General features: G+C 41.6%; 1 protein-coding gene across 1 annotated transcript in view; it reads left to right on the top strand.

The window, feature by feature from the left end:
* Positions 1-17,042, top strand: part of B4GALNT2 (beta-1,4-N-acetyl-galactosaminyltransferase 2 (SID blood group)) — a 60,371-nt gene extending 43,329 nt beyond the window's left edge. Inside the window, 6 exon segments of the mRNA XM_082373165.1 lie at positions 100-186; positions 12,313-12,393; positions 12,396-12,499; positions 13,233-13,373; positions 15,014-15,233; positions 15,852-17,042. Of these exon segments, the coding sequence (XP_082229291.1) occupies positions 100-186; positions 12,313-12,393; positions 12,396-12,499; positions 13,233-13,373; positions 15,014-15,233; positions 15,852-16,057 (839 nt within the window). The 3' untranslated portion in view covers positions 16,058-17,042.
* Positions 17,043-19,720: the final 2,678 nt, after the last annotated feature.

The following is a 19,720-nucleotide window of genomic DNA, read 5'->3' as shown; positions in this document are numbered from 1 at the left end:
CGTTCCACCGGTCCACTCCCGCATCCCGTCAGCTTCCCGGGCAGCGTGGGGGGTGACCCAGACACAGTGCACCCGCCCTGACCTTATTTCTCTCTCCAGTGAGTCTGCAGTCCAAGTCCTCAGTGGCCAAGTTTCCGGTGACCATCCGCCTTCCTGTTATGCCCAAGTTATATGACCCTGGACCAGGTAAGGCCCTTGTCCCTGGGGCTTCATGGTGGGTCCTATAGAATATTGGTGAGATTCAGAAGGGATCCCGTCTGAGATGGAGGAGGAGGAGAATTATAAAAATAGAGTGGTACTGGAGCAGGAATAGATACATCAATGGAATCAAATTAGAAATCAAGAAATAGACATGTTGGAATTTTACCATGTGATAAAGGAAGCTTTTCAAATTAAAGGGAGAAAAGATGGATTATTCAAGAAATCATGCAGGATAACTGTGTAACTATGTGGAAAAGAACAAGTTGAATCTATCTCACAGCTCATACCAAGATAAATTCCAAATAGGCAAATATCTATTTTTTTTTAAGTACTAGAAAAAAACGTGGAGTTAAAAAATAACTTTGGAGTGACTTCTCTGGCGGTCCAGTGGTTAGGACTCTGTGTTTCCACTGCAGGGGGCATGGGTTTGATCCCTGGTCCGGGAACTAAGATCCCACATGCCGTGCGGCGCAGCCAAATAAATAAATAAATAAAAACTTTGGAGTATAAGACTTTTCTAAATATGACACAAAACCCAGAGGCCATAAGGAAAAGACTAAAAACATAAAATACATAACAATTTTTAATGTTTTTATGACAAACTTACCATATGCAAAGTCAAATGACAAAGGACAAATTGGGAAAAAAATATCTTCAACACACATTAAAGTCGAAAGTCTAATTTTACTTAAGAGCACTTGTGAATCAATAAGAAAAGAATATCAATAAGAAAAGAACAATAAGAAAAGAATAAGCCAATTCACAAAAAGTTAAATTCAAGAATACTTTTAGCCATTAAAATATATGCTCAATTTCATGCTAAGAAAATTGCAAATGAAAACTACATTCATATTGTATTGGAGGAGTGGGGAAACATAAACTGTGAGTGGTATCTTAGTTCCCTGACTAGGGATGGAACCCGTGCCCCCCTGCAGTGGAAGTGCAGATTCTTAACCACTGCACCGCCAGGGAAGTCCTGTCTATCAGCATTTTAAATGTATATGTGCTTTGGTCCAGCCACTTATCATGTGGCTTCTAGAAATTATCCTACAGATGCTTACATCTGTGTGAAATGACATTTGTTTGAAGGTATTTATTGCAGCATTGTTTGCAATGACAAAAACCTTAAAAGTGGGAGGCACTGGTTAAATCAAGTGTGGTCCATCGGTATAATGAAATGCCACGCAGTGCCATTCAGAAGGACGGAGGAGGAAAACAGGAGCAGGAAGGTTTTTATTCTGATACAAAATGCTTTTGAAGATGTACAGAAAAGAGTAAAGAGTAAGCTACCATTTCTGTAAAAAGGAAGGGGGAAAGAAGACATAACTGCTTGATTACAGAAAAATAAACAAGAAATTAGTAATACTGGTAAACTCCTGGGAAGAAACCAAGTAGTTGGGAACAGGGATGGGAAGAAGTATTTTCATGGTGTAACTTTCAATACATTTAGAATTTTGAACAGTTGACATTTTTTTACTGTATTACCTATATATTCAAAATGTAATCTATTCAAATAGATTCTTTTCAAAATATAAATTGTTATTTTAAAGTAATAGTATTAAGTATCTATGGAGAGGGATTTAAAGTATGGGCTTAACATCATAACTTTCTCAAAAATAAAAGAAATAAGTACAAGGAGTTCACAAAAAAGCTTTTTTGGCTTCAGATTTGTTTTAAAGATAAAGTGTTACCGATAAAATGGAAATCACCACAATCTTATTCCCCTCCCTTCTTCCAGCAGTCATGATCTTTCTTTTCCCTGTTTTTGTACATTTTAATATGTAGATTTCTATTCTTACACACGTGTACACACACACACAGAGCATATACAGTGTGGTACAATGCATTTTTGAACTTCTCATAAAAGTTACATTGTATGGCATGAACTTCTAGTTTCTGACCTTTTGTCAGTCCATGGCTTGTCTTTTGATTTTGCTTCGGGGTCTTTTGTTATTATAAAGCTTTATCCTTTAATAAAATTGATTCCTTGGTTTTTTTCTAGCTTTTGCTTTTTGTGCCTTATTCAAGAAATTCTTCCCTACGTTGGAGCCATAAAGATACTCTCCTGTATTTTTTTCAAAAGTTGCACATGTTTGGTTCTTACATTTAGATACTTACGTGTGGCATGTGAAGAGGACCTAATTTTTTGTGTATGGAGAGCCTATTGTCCCACCACCACAGACCTAGTGGTCCAGCCTCCTCCTGCTTGTACAGCCGGCCCCTCACACACCCACTTTCATGCATGCAGGGGTCTGAACCTTTCTTAGGTCACATTGATCTATTTATCCTTGCGCTCATTCCACAATGTTTCCATACACTTTATAACAGGTTTTATATCTAGTGGGGATAAATTCTATACTTTAGGATGACTGTACTTCATTTAGCAAAGTTTTCTCAGCTCTTCTTGGTCTTTTACTTTTTCATTAGAGTTTTGGCATCAGCTCATCAAGATCCTCCAAAATCCCTTGAGATTTTGATGAGAATTTCATAGAATTTGTAGATTAATTAGAGATGAATTGACAGTTTTATGAAGTTGAATATTCCCAACCATGAATCTGGTATACCTCTCCATATTATAATCTCCATGTCGTAGTCTCTTCATAGGTTCTTCAATAATTTATTTTGTAGTTTTATTTGTAAAGGAATTGCACACTTTATTGGATTTAGTCTTAGGTACTTTATATTTCTAATTGCTTTTATAAATTGGATCTTTTTCTTCTACATTTTAATTGGTTGCTGTTGGTATATAGGACATTAGTGATTTTTGAATGTTGAACTTACGAGCAGCATCGTTCTTGCTCTCATATTAGTGATTGTTTTTAACGAAGAGTCTCTTGAACAAATAATGATTTTTGTCTCTTCTTTTCCAGTTCTTATCATTTGTTTAGTTTTCTTGTCTTACTGCATTTTACTAAAATCTCCGGTACAGTGTTGAATAATAGCAGTGGTAGCAGGCACTTTTGCTTGTTCCTGACTTTAAGAACATTCGAATGCTCTACCATTCATGTTTGCTGGGTATGAGGGTGGTAGATGTGTCAGGGTAAGAAAGTTTCCTTCTTTCCTTCTATTTCTGATGTGGACCATTTTTTTAAAGTCTTTATTGAATTTGTTAAAATATTGCTTCTGTTTTATGTTTTGGTTTTTTGGCTGCGAGGCATGTGGGGTCTTAGCTCCTCGACTAGGGATTGAACCCGCACCTCTTGCATTGGAAGGCGAAGTCTTAATCTCTGGACCACCAGGGATGTCCCTTTCCTTCTATTACTGCTACTAAGAATTTTTCCATTTCTACTTTCTATTTCCTTGCAGAGAGTTTTTATATGAATGAGTATTGAATTTTATCAGATAAATTGTCTGTACCCATTGAAATAATTTTTCTCCTTTAATTGGGTTTATGTAGTGACTTACATTGATTGATTTTCTGCTGTTGAAATTGTTCTTGTATTTCTGGAATAAACCCATCTTGATTGCAATGTATTAGTTGATTAAATGCTGAATTAAAGTTTTTGCAATTTTATGTAGGATTCTTGCATCTGTATTCAAAACTGAGACTATTTTCTCCTGTAATGTCCTTGCCCAATTTTGTTGTCAATATTATTATACAAGTCTTGTAAGACGAGTTGAATAGCTTTCCTTTTTTCACTGTTTGCTGAAGTGAATTGTAATAAAATAGGAATAATACATCTCTTGGAGTTTTATTAAAACTTATCTGATCCTTATGTCTTTTTTTTTTTTTTTTTTGTCCAAGTTTTGGGGAAGGTGGTTAAGGATGGGAATGTGGATGAGAAGGAGTGAGGGAGTGAGAGAAAGGGAAGAAATTTAAAATTATCAGTTCTGTGTCTTTAATGGTTATTGATCTGTATGTACATTGAGTCAATTTTTTAAATGTTTCTGTAAAGTTGTCTTAAATTTGATGTAAATTGCCTTTTTTTTTTTTTTTGTCATAGAGTTGTTCATAGTGTTCTCTTATGTTTGTTAAAAAAATTTTAAATATCTGAAGTCACGTCTCCCTTTTGGTTCTTTACATTTATCTTCAGTAATTTTAAGTTGGTTTCATATCTAAATATTCTCATTTCATTTATGCCTGTTTTTGTTCCATATTTTCTTTTTCATATATGTGATTCTGTGATTTGTCACTTTAAAGATTTTAAACATTCTCATTTTAAATCCTTTTCAAATTCCTCTATTATTTTGTAGATAGACACTGCGCAGGGTAGATTTGCTGGCTGTAGTTTTCTTTGAGTGTCTTGGAATTTTTGCTGGTGGCTCATCTTGAGTAGGAGGCTTTTGCTTGTTTGTTTCGTTTTCTCCTCTCTCCCTCTTTCTCCCTCTTTCCTCTCTCTCTCTCTCTCCTGATGTGTTCCCATCTCACAGCTTTACAGTTGCTTCTACTCCCAGTAGCCAAGATTCCTAGTCCATCATTTTATACTGGAGTGTTAGGGGTCCCTGTCCCCTAGTGATATTGGCGTCACTGAAGAGCCAGTTGCTGGGCCTGAGGGTGGCTTGGCACAGGGCTTGGCTGTGATGTGGTGTCATCTCTGCACCCAGAGGTGTGTACAGGGATGATGGCTGTTTGGGGTTCCTTGCCCAGCAGGTAGTATGTGGTGAGAGATGGAGGGAGTGCAGCCTGGCTTCAGTCCACAGCTTCTAACAAAACGCCTGGCTGTGGACCCACATACTTTATGAGACACTTTTATTCCATTAACACTTAGACTCGGCCTCCCAGCCTCCTCTCCTGTTCTGACCTCAGATTGCAGCAAGCCCAGCTCCAGCTCTGCTCACGGCTGTTGATTTCTGTTCTTGGAAAAAATGTTGTCTAGGGGGCTTCCCTGGTGGCGCAGTGGTTGAGAGTCTGCCTGCCGGTGCAGGGGACACGGGTTCGAGCCCTGGTCTGGGAGGATCCCACATGCCGCGGAGCAACTGGGCCCGTGAGCCACAACTACTGAGCCTGCGCGTCTGGAGCCCGTGCTCCGCAACAAGAGAGGCCACGATAGTGAGAGGCCCGCGCACCGCGATGAAGAGTGGCCCCCGCTTGCCGCAACTGGAGAAAGCCCTCGCACAGAAACGAAGACCCAACACAGCAATCAATCAATCAATCAATCAATCAATCAATCAATCTTAAAAAAAAAAAAAAAAAAAAAAAAAAAAATGTTGTCTATTTTTGAGCATGGCTATGTCTACATTTTTCTTTATCATTGCTATGTGTTTGGAACAATACGGAATTTCAAAGCAAAATGCTATACCACCAACTTGGCCGGGAGTGCCCTACCTTGACCACCTCCTATGGTAATTCAGGCCCCTGATTCTCTCTTTACTATAACAAAAGAACCAAACTTATCATGTGGCCTGAGAAGAGAAAAGGTAGGAGAGGATTCATTTGCCATGCTCTTGAACATGATTTACATGACTCTTTCTGTTACTGAGCCCTTTCCAGAATCTTGGGCAGCAGCAGTACCATAGAAATGAATATCGCTTCCGCAAGACTCTTAGGCACGCAGAGCTTTTTATTAAAAGAGATAGTTTGTGCACAAGAGAGAAGGCAGGAGACAAGCCTCTTAGATAGCCTCATCCACCAGAGGGCAGACAGCAGAAGCAAGCAGAACTACAATCCTGTAGCCTGTGGAATGAAAACCACATTCACAGAAAGATAGACAAGATGAAAAGGCAAAGGGCTATATACCAGATGAAGGAACAAGATAAAACCCCAGAAAAAAAACTAAATGAAGTGGAAATAGGCAACCTTGCAGAAAAACAATTCAGAATAATGATAGTGAAGATGATCCAGGACCTCGGAAAAAGAATGGACGCAAAGATCGAGAAGATGCAAGAAATGTTTAACAAAGACCTAGAAGAATTAAAGAACGAACACCTAGAAGAATTAAAGAGCAAACAGACATGAACAATACAATAACTGAAATGAAAAATACACGAGAAGGAATCAATAGCAGAATAACTGAGGCAGAAGAACGGATAAGTGACCTGGAAGACAGAATGGTGGAATTCACTGCTGTGGAACAGAATAAAGAAAAAAGAATGAAAAGAAATGAAGACGGCCTAAGAGACTTCTGGGACAACACTAAATGCAGCAACATTTGCATTATAGGGGTCCCAGAAGGAGAAGAGAGAGAGAAAGGACCTGTGAAAATATTTGAAGAGATTATAGTCGAAAACTTCCCTAACATGGGAAAGGAAATAGCCACCCAAGTCCAGGAAGTGCAGAGAGTCCTAGGCAGGATAAACCCAAGGAGAAACATGCTGAGACACATAGTAATCAAACTGACAAATACTGAAGACAAAGAAAAATTATTGAAAGCAGCAAGGGAAAAACGACAAATAACATACAAGGGAACTCCCATAGGTTAACAGCTGATTTCTCAGCAGAAACTCTACCAGCCAGAAGGGAGTGACATGATATACTTAAAGTGATGAAAGGGAAGAACCTACAACCAAGATTACTCTACCTGGCAAGGATCTCATTCAGATTCGATGGAGAAATCAAAAGCTTTACAGACACGCAAAAGCTAACAGAATTCAGCACCACCAAACCAGCTCTACAACAAATGCTAAAGGAACTTCTCTAAGTGCGAAACACAAGAGAAGAAAAGGACCTACAAAAACAAACCCAAAACAATTAAGAAAATGGTCATAGGAACATACATATCGATAATTACCTTAAACGTGAATGGATTAAATGCCCCAACCAAAAGACACAGACTGGCTGAATGGATACAAAAACAAGATCCATATATATGCTGTCTACAAGAGACCCACTTCAGACCTAGGGACACATACAGACTGAAAGTGAGGGGATGGAAAAAGATATTCCATGCAAATGGAAATCAAAAGAAAGCTGGAGTAGCAATACTCATATCAGATAAAATAGACTTTAAAATAAAGAATGTTACAAGAGACAAGGAAGGACACTACATAATGATCAAGGGATCAATCCAAGGAGAAGATATAAGAATTATAAATATATATGCACCCAACATAGGAGCACCTCAATACATAAGGCAACTGCTAACAGCTATAAAAGAGGAAATTGACAGTAACACAGTAATAGTGGGGGACATTAACACCTCACTTACATCAATGGACAGATCATCCAAAATGAAAATAAGGAAACAGAAGCTTTAAATGACACAATAGACCAGATAGATTTAACTGATATTTATAGGACATTCCATCCCAAAACAGCAGATTACACTTTCTTCTCAAGTGTGCACGGAACATTCTCCAGGATAGATCACATCTTGGGTCACAAATCAAGCCTCAGTAAATTTAAGAAAATTGAAATCATATCAAGCATCTTTTCTGACCACAACGCTATGAGATTAGAAATCAATTACAGGGAAAAAAGGTAAAAAACACAAACACATGGAGGCTAAACAATATGTTAATAAATAACCAAGAGATCACTGAAGAAATCAAAGAGGAAATCAGAAAATACCTAGAGACAAATTACAACAAAAATATGACAATTCAAAACCTATGGGATGCAGCAAAAGCAGTTCTAAGAGGGAAGTTTATAGCTATACAAGCCTACCTCAAGAAACAAGAAAAATCTCAAATAAACAATCTAACCTTACACCTAAAGGAACTAGAGAAAGAAGAACAAACAAAACCCAAGTTAGGAGACAGAAAGAAATCATAAAGATCAGAGCAGAAATAAATGAAATACAAACAAAGAAAACAATAGCAAAGGTCAATAAAAGTAAAAGCTGGTTTTCTCAGAAGATAAACAAAATTGACAAGCCATTAGCCAGACTCATCAAGAAAAAGAGGGAGAGGATTCAAATCAATAAAATTAGAAATGAAAAAGGAGAAGTTACAACAGACACCGCAGAAATACAAAGCATCCTAAGAGACTACTACAAGCAACTCTATGCCAATAAAATGGACAACCTGGAAGAAATGGACAAATTCTTAGAAAGGTATAACCTTCCAAGAACGAACCAGGAAGAAATGGAAAATATGAACAGACCAATCACAAGTAATGAAATTGAAACTGTGATTAAAAATCTTCCAACAAACAAAAGACCAGGAGCAGATGGCTTCACAGGTGAATTCTATCAAACATTTAGAGAAGAGCTAACACCCATCCTTCTCAAACTCTTCCAAAAAATTGCAGAGGAAGGAACACTCCCAAACTCATTCTATGAGGCCACCATCACCCAGATACAAAAACCAGACAAAGATACTACAAAAAAAGAAAATTACAGACCAATATCACTGATAAATATAGATGCAAAAATCCTCAACAAAATACTAGCAATCAGAATTCAACAACACATTAAAAGGATCATAAACCATGATCAAGTGGCATTTATGCCAGGGATGCAAGGATTCTTCAATATATGCAAATCAATCAATGTGATACACCATATTAACAAATTGAAGAATAAAAACCATATGATCATCTCAATAGATGCAGAAAAAGCTTTTGACAAAATTCAACACCCAGTTATGATAAAATCTCTCCAGAAAGTGGGCATAGAGGGAACCTACCTCAACATAATAAAGGCCATATATGACAAATCCACAGCAAACATCATTCTCAACGGTGAAAAACTGAAAGAATTTCCTCTAAGATCAGGAACAAGACAAAGATGTCCACTCTCACCACTGTTATTCAGCATAGTTTTTGAAGTCCTAGCCATGGCAATCAGAGAAGAAAAAGAAATAAAAGGAATCCAAATTGGAAAAGAAGAAGTAAAACTGTCACTGTTTGCAGATGACATGATACTATACATAGAGAATCCTAAAGATGCCACCAGAAAACTACTAGAGCTAATCAATGAATTTGGTAAAGTTGCAGGATACACAATTAATGCACAGAAATCTCTTGCATTCCTATACACTAATGATGAAAAATCTGAAAGAGAAATTAAGGAAACACTCCCATTTACCATTGCAACAAAAAGAATAAAATACCTAGGAATAAACCTACCTAGGGAGACAAAAGACCTGTATGCAGAAAACTATAAGACACTGATGAAAGAAATTAAAGATGATACCAACAGATGGAGAGATATACCATGTTCTTGGATTGGAAGAATCAGTATTGTGAAAATGACTATACTACCCAAAGCAATCTGCAGATTCAACGCAATCCCTATCAAATTACCAGTGGCATTTTTTATGGAACTAGAACAAAAAATCTTAAAATTTGTATGTAGACACAAAAGACCCTGAATAGCCAAAGCAGTCTTGAGGGAAAAAAACGGAGCTGGAGGAATCAGACTCCCTGACTTCAGACTATACTACAAAGCTACAGTAATCAAGACAATATGGCACTGGCACAAAAACAGAAACATAGATCAATGGAACAAGATAGAAAGCCCAGAGATAAACCCACACACCTGTGGTCAACTAATCTATGACAAAGGAGGCAAGGATATACAATGGAGAAAAGACAGTCTCTTCAATAAGTGGTGCTGGGAAAACTGGACAGCTACATGTAAAAGAATGAAATTAGAACACTCCCTAACACCACACACAAAAATAAACTCAAAATGCATTAGAGACCTAAACGTAAGACCGGACACTATAAAACTCTTAGAGGACAGCATAGGAAGAACACTCTTTGACATAAATCACAACAAGATCTTTTTTGACTCACCTCCTGGAGTAATGGAAATAAAAACAAAAATAAACAAATGGGACCTAATGAAACTTCAAAGCTTTTGCAAAGCAAAGGAAACCATAAACAAGATGAAAAGACAACCCTCAGAATGGGAGAAAATATTTGCAAAACGAATCAACAGACAAAGGATTAATCTCCAAAACATATAAATAGCTCATGCGGCTCAATATTAAAAAAACAAATAACCCAATCCAAAAATGGGCAGAAGACCTAAATAGACATTTCTCCAAAGAAGACATACAGATGGCCAAGAAGCACATGAAAAGCTGCTCAACATCACTAATTATTAGAGAAATGTAAATCAGAACTACAATGAGGTATCACCTCACACTGGTCAGAATGGCCATCATCAAAAAATCTACAAACAATGCTGGAGAGGGTGTGGAGAAAAGGGAACCCTCTTGCACTGTTTGTGGGAACGTAAATTGATACAGCCACTATGGAGAACAGTATGGAGGTTCCTTAAAAAACTAAAAATAGAACTACCATATGACCCAGCAATCCCACTCTTGGGCATATACCCTGAGTAAACCATAATTCAAAGAGTCATGTACCACAATGTTCATTGCAGCACTATCTACAATAGCCAGGACATGGAAGCAACCTAAGTATCCATCGACAGATGAATGGATAAAGAAGATGTGGCACATATACACAGTGGAATATTACTCAGCCATAAAAAGAAATGAAATTGAGTTATTTGTAGCAAGGTGGATGGACCTAGAGTCTGTCATACAGAGTGAAATGGGTCAGAAAGAGAAAAACAAATATCGTATGCTAACACATATATATGGAATCTTAAAAAAAAAAAAAAAGGTTATGAAGAACCTAGGGGCAGGACAGAAATAAAGACACAGACGTAGAGAATGGACTTGAGGACACAGGGAGGGGGAAGGGTAAGCTGGGACGAAGTGAGAGAGTGGCATGGACTTATATATGCTACCAAATGTAAAATAGATAGCTAGTGGGAAGCAGCCACATAGCACAGGGATATCAGCTCGGTGCTTTGTGACCACCTAGAGGGGTGGGATAGGGAGGGTGGGAGGGAGATGCAAGAGGGAGGAGATACGGGGATATATATATAATCAGCTATATGTATAGCTGATTCACTTTGTTATAAAGCAGAAACTAACACACCATTGTAAAGCAGTTATACCGTGATAAAGATGTTTAAAAAAAATAAAACAACTAAAAATAGAATTACCATATGACCCAGCAATCCCACTACTGGGCATATACCCAGAGAAAAGCATAATTCAAAAAGACACATGCACCCCAATGTTCATTGCAGCACTATTTACAATAGCCAGGTCATGGAAGCAACCTAAATGCCCATTGACAGACGAATGGATAAAGAAGAAGTGGTACATATATACAATGGAATATTACTCAGCCATAAAAAGGAACGAAATTGGGTCATTTGTAGAGACATGGATGGATCTAGAGACTGTCATACAGAGTGAAGTAAGTCAGAAAGAGAAAAACAAATATCGTATATTAATGCATATATGTGGAACCTAGAAAAATGAAACAGATGAACCGGTTTGCAGGGCAGTAATAGAGACACAGATGTAGAGAACGAACGTATGGATACCAAGTGGCGGGGGGTGGGTGGTGGTGGTGGGATGAATTGGGAGATTGGGATTGACCATACACTAATATGTATAAAATGGATAACTAATAAGAACCTGCTGTATAAAAAATAAAATAAAATAAAATTCAAAAATTAAAAAAAAAAAAAGAGAGAGAGAGAGAAGGCAGGGAAAAAGTGCCAGCTCTCTGAGTAGAAGGGGAGAGTTGCTTTTATAACAGAAGGGACGGTTTGTCTCGTGATCACGGATAATTTCCAGAAATCATCCAACTTCTTTGATCAGCAGCAGGTGACTCCATGGTGGCTGTCAGGAATAGGGAGTGCTTCTGTGAGGGGGAAGAAATGCAGGAGAATTTTCTGTAAGAAAGCCCAGGAACAGATTAGGTTAAAATTTACAGTTGAGCTTCTTGTCTTGTGGCAACTAGGTATACTGTTAGTGGCACAGAGATAAAGTTAATCTTTTATTCCTGTGAGTCTGGTTTTTTTCCTCTGGGACTCGGGCCCCCAGGGCCTTTGTTCTTTAGTTTGCAAGGCTTGTTTACCCAAGACCGGTCTTTTTCCAAAATGGCTGTACTCTTGTCTCCCTGTCTCATTTCCACTCACTCCCACAGACCCAGGAGAAGCTGGGTAATGGTGCAGCATGTATTGAAAAGGGTTTATGGAATGATTTCTGATTTCTGTCATTCTGAGAAGTCGCTCTGCAGTCGGGTTCTGTTGCATTCACCCACAAACAATAGGTGAGGGTGTAGCTTTCAGCATGCGTTAACTTCAGCCGACCCCACCGCACCAGACGACCCACGTGCCCCCAGAATGATGCAAGTCAGGACAGTGAGGTTTCCCGAAGACAGAGCTCTGACATCTACCCTTTCTTGCTCAGAGAGGAAGCTCAGAGACCTGGTGACCATTGCCACCAAAACTTTCCTCCGTCCCCACAAGCTCATGACCATGCTCCAGAGCGTTTTGAGTATTACCCAGACTTGACCATGATCGTGGCTGATGACAGCAAGGAGCCCCTGAAAGTTAATGACAGCCATGTGGAGTATTATACCATGCCTTATGGGAAGGTATGTCCTTCCCAGATGGGGAGACACCTGGATCCCGGGACAAGGGGGCCCACAATCTGGTTCTGCCCTGAATGGGGCTGCTTCAGTGGCCTTCCCAAGGCAGCAGCATCCTGGCATGGGAGGGGAGTCCCCTTGCTGATTCCAAATTCACAGAGAAATCAGGTCAGTCTCCCTTTTCTGCATTAGCAGGGTGGTTAATCAGCCTCTCCTCACACTTGGTGTGGAAATTGATTGAGGTCCTTCTAAGTGACTTGAGGTGTCTGACAGTCTAAGTTTTCCTGACATGCAGGTCCAACAGCAGAGAAACCTCTCATCCCTACAATTCCCCCCTCGCTGGAGCAGCTCTCTCCCCCATGCACCATCTTGCAAGCACACACAGGAGGAAGTGGATAGTGGATATTACACGTACCGGAGGGTCCCCCCCTCCAACAGCTTCCAGGCTGCATGAGGGGAAAGGGTGGGAGAGCCACAGAGACTCTCTCGGGTGAAAGGGGACTTCCATCGGTCCATATTAGCCACGGGGCCAAGGAAGGACTTTCTGCCTTTGTCTCAGTCTTTGATCCACAGAGTCCGTCCTTCTCCCAGTGTCTCTGAGACATGGACTCCCTTTAACCCAGAGGTTCTCGGCCACTGTTTGGGGTGCAGCCTGGTTGCTGGGAACTGAGAAAGCTCCCAGGTGACGCTGATATGTAGCAGGGCAGGCAACCACCATCTAACCTCACTCCACTCACAGGGCTGGTTTGCTGGTAGGAACCTGGCCATATCTCAGGTCACCACCAAATACGTTCTCTGGGTGGACGATGACTTTCTCTTCAACGACAAGACCAAGATTGAGGTGCTGGTGGATGTCCTAGAGAAGACGGAACTGGACGTGGTAAGGGAGAGTTGCTGGTTCTACCCCATTGCAATCTGACAAGCGAGAGGGGAAGGAGAAGAGAAAGGAAGAGAGGAAAGTATGCGAAAGAAGAGGAGAGGGAAAGAGAGAAGGGAGGGCGGAAGGGGCGGGGGAGGGCCCGGTGCAGGAGGTGATGCAGCACAGCTCTGGGGTTGAGGCCATCACGCGGGAATCAGATATGCGAGTTCTGCTTCTGCCTCTATTCTTACTTTTCTTTGAGTAAATTACACCAACACCCGCGCCCAAAACTCACCGTTGTTCTGTTTTTAAAATGGTGTGTTTATTACTTCTACCTTCCTCCCTGGAGTGGCCGGAGAAAGCGAGCGGGGCTCTGGCCCTGGCACACACCATTACAAAAATGAAAATGGCACAAGGCTGTAAAAGACTATGTGGCCTTAAGGACATTAAAAAAAATAACAAAAACATCAAAAGTCAACTCACACATAGAAAAGAGAAGAAAAAGGTGACAATAATTAATAATGCTGCGTTGTATTCTTGAAATTTGCAGAGATTACTATGTAGAGGTGATGGATTTGTTAATTAGCTTGAGTGTGGTGATCTTTTCACAATGTATACATATATCAAGACATCAAGCTGTACACCTTAAATATATACAATTTTAATATGTCAAAGATAGCTCAATAAAACTGTTAAAAAGAAAGAAAATGTATAAGAAGTAGCACAGTGACCACAGTTACTTCATACTCCAGGTGGACAGTCCCCAAAGCATCTGGCTTGACTAAGATGTCTCTAGAGACCCAATCACAATAGCGTAAATGACATAGAAGGTGCAGTTCCCGCCCGTGTAAGAATGCAAGCTGGCACTCAACTCTCCTTCCAGGGTCATCCTGGACCAGCTTCCTTCCCCGTTGTTTGTCCATCTTTGTGGCCCTCAGCTGCATGGTTGGAAGAAATGGGGAGAGGGGAAGTGAAGGACAAGAAGTTCTCTTATAAAAGTTGCAGACATCTGTTCTAGATCACATCCTTTCAGCCAGGACTTAAGACACATGGTCAGACCTTGCAAGGGAAGTGGGAAAATTTCATCTTTTGTGGGTAATTGGCTAGACTTTAATTTGGTCCAGTTAAAACTCAAGAGGGTTCATTTACTAAGGGGGGAGGTAAAGGACAGGTGATGGCAGACAATCAGACTGCTGTGCCACCCTGGGTGATTATGATGGTTCAGGAATAGATATAATTGCTTGTCCTGTTTTGCTCGGGCTCCAACAGCTAGATGCATGCATCTGCCACGAGTGCAGGGACAGGCAGCACAGAGAGGTGAGCCAGGAGCAGAGAATGGGAGGAAGGCAGCTTGAGGCAAACTACTGGCTGCAGGAAGTCCACGTAGGGACCCCTGCACGAGCAGGCTGCCTCTCACTTGCACCTAAACACCACTCCGTGTACTGGAAGGGAGTGAGTCACCTTCTGGAAAGAGTGAGCTTGCTGGAGGGTAAACGGAGCAGAGTTGTCTGCCCTTTGGACTTGGTGTAAGTGTAGTATGAAGGGTAGATAAAGGGTGTGATTCTGTCATAACTGAGGTTCAGTCCAGTAAGGCTTCCTGACAGCGGCTACATGGATATTGAGTCTATTCTCTAATGTGGATTTCTCTGCCCACCGGCTAGGTAGGCGGCAGCGTGCTTGGAAACATGTTCCGGTTTAAGCTGTTCCTGGAGCACAGTGAGAATGGGGACTGTCTCCACCGGCGGTCAGGATCTTTCCGGCCCCTGCACGGCTTCCCCAGCTGCGTGGTGACCAGTGGTGTTGTCAACTTCTTCCTGGCCCACACAGAGCGGCTCCAAAGAGTTGGCTTCGACGCCCGCCTGCAGCGAGTGGCTCACTCAGGTGGGGAGGCTGGAAGAGTGAGGAAGGGAGCTGCGCTGTGGACTGATCTCAGAAGCCTGGTTTTTCCCAAGGAGGGAGGGCCGTGTGCCACTGCTCAGGGGAGCTCGCCCTTTCTCCCCAAAATGGGGAGCTCACCCTTTCTCCCCAAAATGGGGAGCTCACCCTTTCTCCCTAAAATGGAGAGTTCGTGGTCTCTCTTGCCTCCCTCCACACTCTCTGCCTTCTTGTCTCCCCCAGGCTGTTCTGCTTCTCCGAGACACCCTTCCCCTTCCTTTCCCTACAGCTCTGGCCCCTCCCTCTTTACCCACCTTGCTGGTGCTCCTCCTTTCCCAGACATCCTCTCCTATTTAACTGCAGCTGGTGAACTTCCCCTCTCATTCCCCTCAGTCCTGGAGTCCACAGTTCCGTCCAGTTGGAAGCCAATCTGTGTCTCTCTACCCATATCACTGTCTGTCCTTCCAACTCAGTAGCCTGGGCAGGTGGCTTCACGGGGGTGGAAGCTCCCCAGGGGTATAAACTGTGTCCCCTCCCCCTGACTCTCCTCCCAGACCTGCAGTATGGCCCTGGGTCTCTGGCGGAAGCTCACATTTCCTTCTTGCACTTTCCCTCTCTTGGCAGAGTTCTTTATTGATGGGCTCGGGAGCCTGCTTGTGGGGTCCTGCTCAAATGTGATTGTAGGTCACCAGCCCCGTTCTCCAGTGGCGGACCCAGAGCTCGCAGCCCTGGAGAAGAGCTACAACGTATACCGGACCAACACCAAAGCTCAGGTCCAGTTCAAGCTGGCTCTCCACTACTTCAAGAACCATCTCCAATGTGCCACATAAAGGTTGTCCGGGCACTGGAAAAGCGCTAGGCTGACCTGTTGCAGGTATCTAAAACACAGGAACTGGTGGATGGGCTATCAAAATTTGAACTCCAGATAAGATGGACAGGGCAGATGGGTCTGGCTCAGGTACTGGAAATATCAATCAAAAGCTAAGGGTCATTAGAAATGGACGAATCACTGATCAGGGCAATGGAGACCGTATTCATTATTGTTTGTATGATGTCTTACCATTTATGAAACATTTGTACGTATAGTATCTCACATTATCTCATTTCATCTCACACGAAAGAGTATATGATGGGTTGGTATCCTCAGTCAAAAAGATGGCTGCTGGGTCCTTGAGGGTTATTTGGTGGAAATTATATCACAGGTCATCTCCAGCATCACTACCATCCACAGAGTTTTTTGGTCCTACCTTGTGGACTCAAATAATGCGAATAACCCAGGGTCCTTGCCTGGAGGAGGTGGCAGCCTGGTTCAGTTCGGTCCACTAGTGGAATCGGATCAGAGGATGAGAGGCGGACCAGGCAGGCGAGGAGAGCTCTGGGAAGTCAGCTCACCTGGAGCCCGGCGCATGGATGGGATGCAGGCGGCTGGAGGGATGAGATCACTGGGGTAGTCCACTCACTGCCGGAATAAAGGTTTCCCTGGCATCAGAATCCCTATCATAAAGACAGGTTCCAGAATGCTTGGGATTGAACTTGGACCCTGTGCTGAGGTGCCATGATAAACAGTGTAAGTGCAGCGGCCAAGCCACTAAGTACCAGGGCCTTGAGTTCAGTTGCTGACCACTCAAGACCCATGTCATCTACAGAGCGGAGCCATCATGATGAGGCAGGTTATCTTGGGAGTCAGCAGATTCTCCCAGTGCTGCACTGGCTCTGCCTTTTGGTTTCTACTCTTTCCTCCTGAAGACGGCCTAGGGTAGTTCAGGATCTCTGAAAATGTGTCTGTGAGATATTAATAAAACTTCATGAAAAATGTTTTGGTGGTCAAATAATTTTGAAAAATACTGCACGCCCTATCTCCCTCTTGGACAGTTGCAATTCACATTAGTATATTCAAGGTTCTGAGAAGTCCTGCTGTAAAGAGATTGGCTTAACTTCAATTTAGCATTTCTCAGATACGAATACAGACTGGCAATCATTTTTTATTCTCCCAAACAGGAATAAAGCACATACCTCATTCCATTGTGTATGTCATAAACATTCTATTGCTAAAGTTTTTATAACTTTAACACGCATAATCATTTAGTGCAATAGTATGTATTTTATGTACAACACCATAGCTATATAGGGGGACGATGTTGGATTGCTCCATTCAGTACTGTCCTTAGACCCAGGCATAGACGAGCTCCTACCTGGATCCTGTGCTTTAGAGAACCCTGCATATCACACACACATGTATTTACTTCAAAAACAAACAAACAGGGGTGGGATAGGGAGGGTGGGAGGGAGGGAGAAGCAAGAGGGAAGAGATATGGGGACACGTGTATATGTATAACTGATTCACTTTGTTATAAAACAGAAACTAACACACCATTGTAAAGCAATTATACTCTAATAAAGATGTTAAAAACAAACAGGGACTTCCTTGGTGGCGCAGTGGTTAAGACTCCGCGCTCCCAGTGCAGGGGGCCCAGGTTCGATCCCTGGTCAGGGAACTAGATCCCACATGCATGCCGCAACTAAGAGTTCACATGACACAACTAAGGAGCCCGCCTGCCACAACTAAGGAGCCCGCCCGCCGCAACTAAGACCCAGCGCAACCAAATAAATAAAACAAACAAACTCACAGAACAGATCAGATTTGTGGTTACCAGAGGCAGGGGGTGGGGGAAGGCAAAGTTGGATGAAGGTGGTCAGAAGGTACAAACTTCCAGTTATAAGATAAATAAGTACTAGGGACATAAAGTACAACATGATAAATATAACGAACACTGCCGTGTGTAATATATGAAAGTGGTTAAGAGAGTAAATCCTAAGAGTTCTCATCTCAGGAAAAAATATTATTTTTCTATTTCTTTAATTTTGTACCTATGCGAGATGATAGATTTTCACTAAACTTATGTTGATAATCATTTCATGATGTATGTAAGTCAAATCATTATGCTCTACTTAAACTATACAGTGCTGTCGGTCAATTATATCTCAATAAAACTGGAGGAAAAGAACAAACACATGTATTTACTGATGAACATTTGAGCATCTCTGTCACTCAGGATCTAGTGCTTAGCACTGGGACAGCATAACCTGTTTCCCTAAATATCCCCTCTTGGGACTAAACACTGTTCAGGCTCCAGAGAAAGGTTTCTCCGTTCCTTTTTTTAAGAAAATAAATTTATTTTATTTATCTTTGGCTGCATTGGGTGTTCGTTGCTGCACGCGGGCTTTCTCTAGTTGCGGCGAGCAAGGGCTACTCCTCATTGCAGTGCGTGGGCTTCTAATTGCAGTGGCTTCTCTTGTTGCAGAGCATGGGCTCTAGGCGTGTGGGTTTCAGTAGTTGTGGCGCACGGGCTTAGTTGCTCCGCAGCATGTGGGATCTTCCCGGGCCAGGGCTCGAACTCATGTACCCCTCGTTGGCAGGCTGATTCTTAACCACTGCGCCTCCAGGGAAGCCCTCTCCATTCCTTTTGCCCTATGTTCTCAAACCAAAAGGCGACTGCAGGTAAACGCACTGCAAGTCTGTGGACAGTGCTTTGGAATGCTGGTAAGATTTGAGCAGCAAAGTGCTTACGTAAAAGAAAAAGACACATTTTTAAATTTGTCAGATTCTTCCTCTCAGATAACATAAATAGCAATAGAGTCTTGCCCACTACCTAGTATCTATTTTCTTGCCTTTCAATTCATGGTTCCAAAAGTACTAGAAAATTAGTGTGCTGTTCACAACAATTGCACGTGTGGCTTAAGAACATTTAAAAATAGTAAGCAAAGATCTTTGAACAAGCTACTATGAGACATTTTGTTTTGGTTTTTTTTTAAATAGATCTTTATTGGTGTAAGATCTTACCTTAATTTTTAATGTAAAAGAGTCCTCAATGCCTCGTGCCAAAAATAAACATTCCAAATTGGATAGTTTTAAAAAATAAATAAAAATAGTAAGCAATTTTTATTACTCTAATTGTTATACATGTAGTTCTAGATGTATCATGTTTGAAGTGTGATACCAATTCTTTTTCATTTATTTATTTATTTATTTTTGGCCGCATTGGGTCTTAGTTGCTGCGCGTGGGCTTTCTCTAGTTGCGGTAGGGTGGGGAGTGCCGGGGGCTGCTCTTCATTGCGGTGTGTGCGCTTCTCATTGCGGTGGTTTCTCTTGTGGAGCACAGGCTCTAGGTGCGCGGGCTGAGAGCGCAGGCTCAGTAGTTGTGGCGCTTGGCCTTAGTTGCTCTGCAGCACGTGGGATCTTCCCGGACCAGGACACGAACCCATGTCCCTTGCATTGGCAGGTGGATTCTTAACCACTGTGCCACCAGGGAAGTCCCAATACCAATTCTTTACACTGGGAATTAAGTGGTTATTGAATGCAAAAATTGTAATTATTTTTATAAAAATATTTAATGGCTTAAATTTTTAAAAATTAAAGTAACTACAAAAGGGACTTCCCTGGTGGTCCAGGGGTTAAGACTCCACGCTCCCAGTGAAGGGGGCCCAGGTTCAAT

The sequence above is a fragment of the Balaenoptera borealis genome, assembly GCF_965194805.1.
Source record: "Balaenoptera borealis genome assembly, chromosome: 20".
Classification (NCBI taxonomy): Eukaryota; Metazoa; Chordata; class Mammalia; order Artiodactyla; family Balaenopteridae; genus Balaenoptera; species Balaenoptera borealis.
The sequence above is the reverse complement of the archived record's forward strand: the minus strand, read 5'-3'. Positions and strand labels throughout refer to the sequence as shown.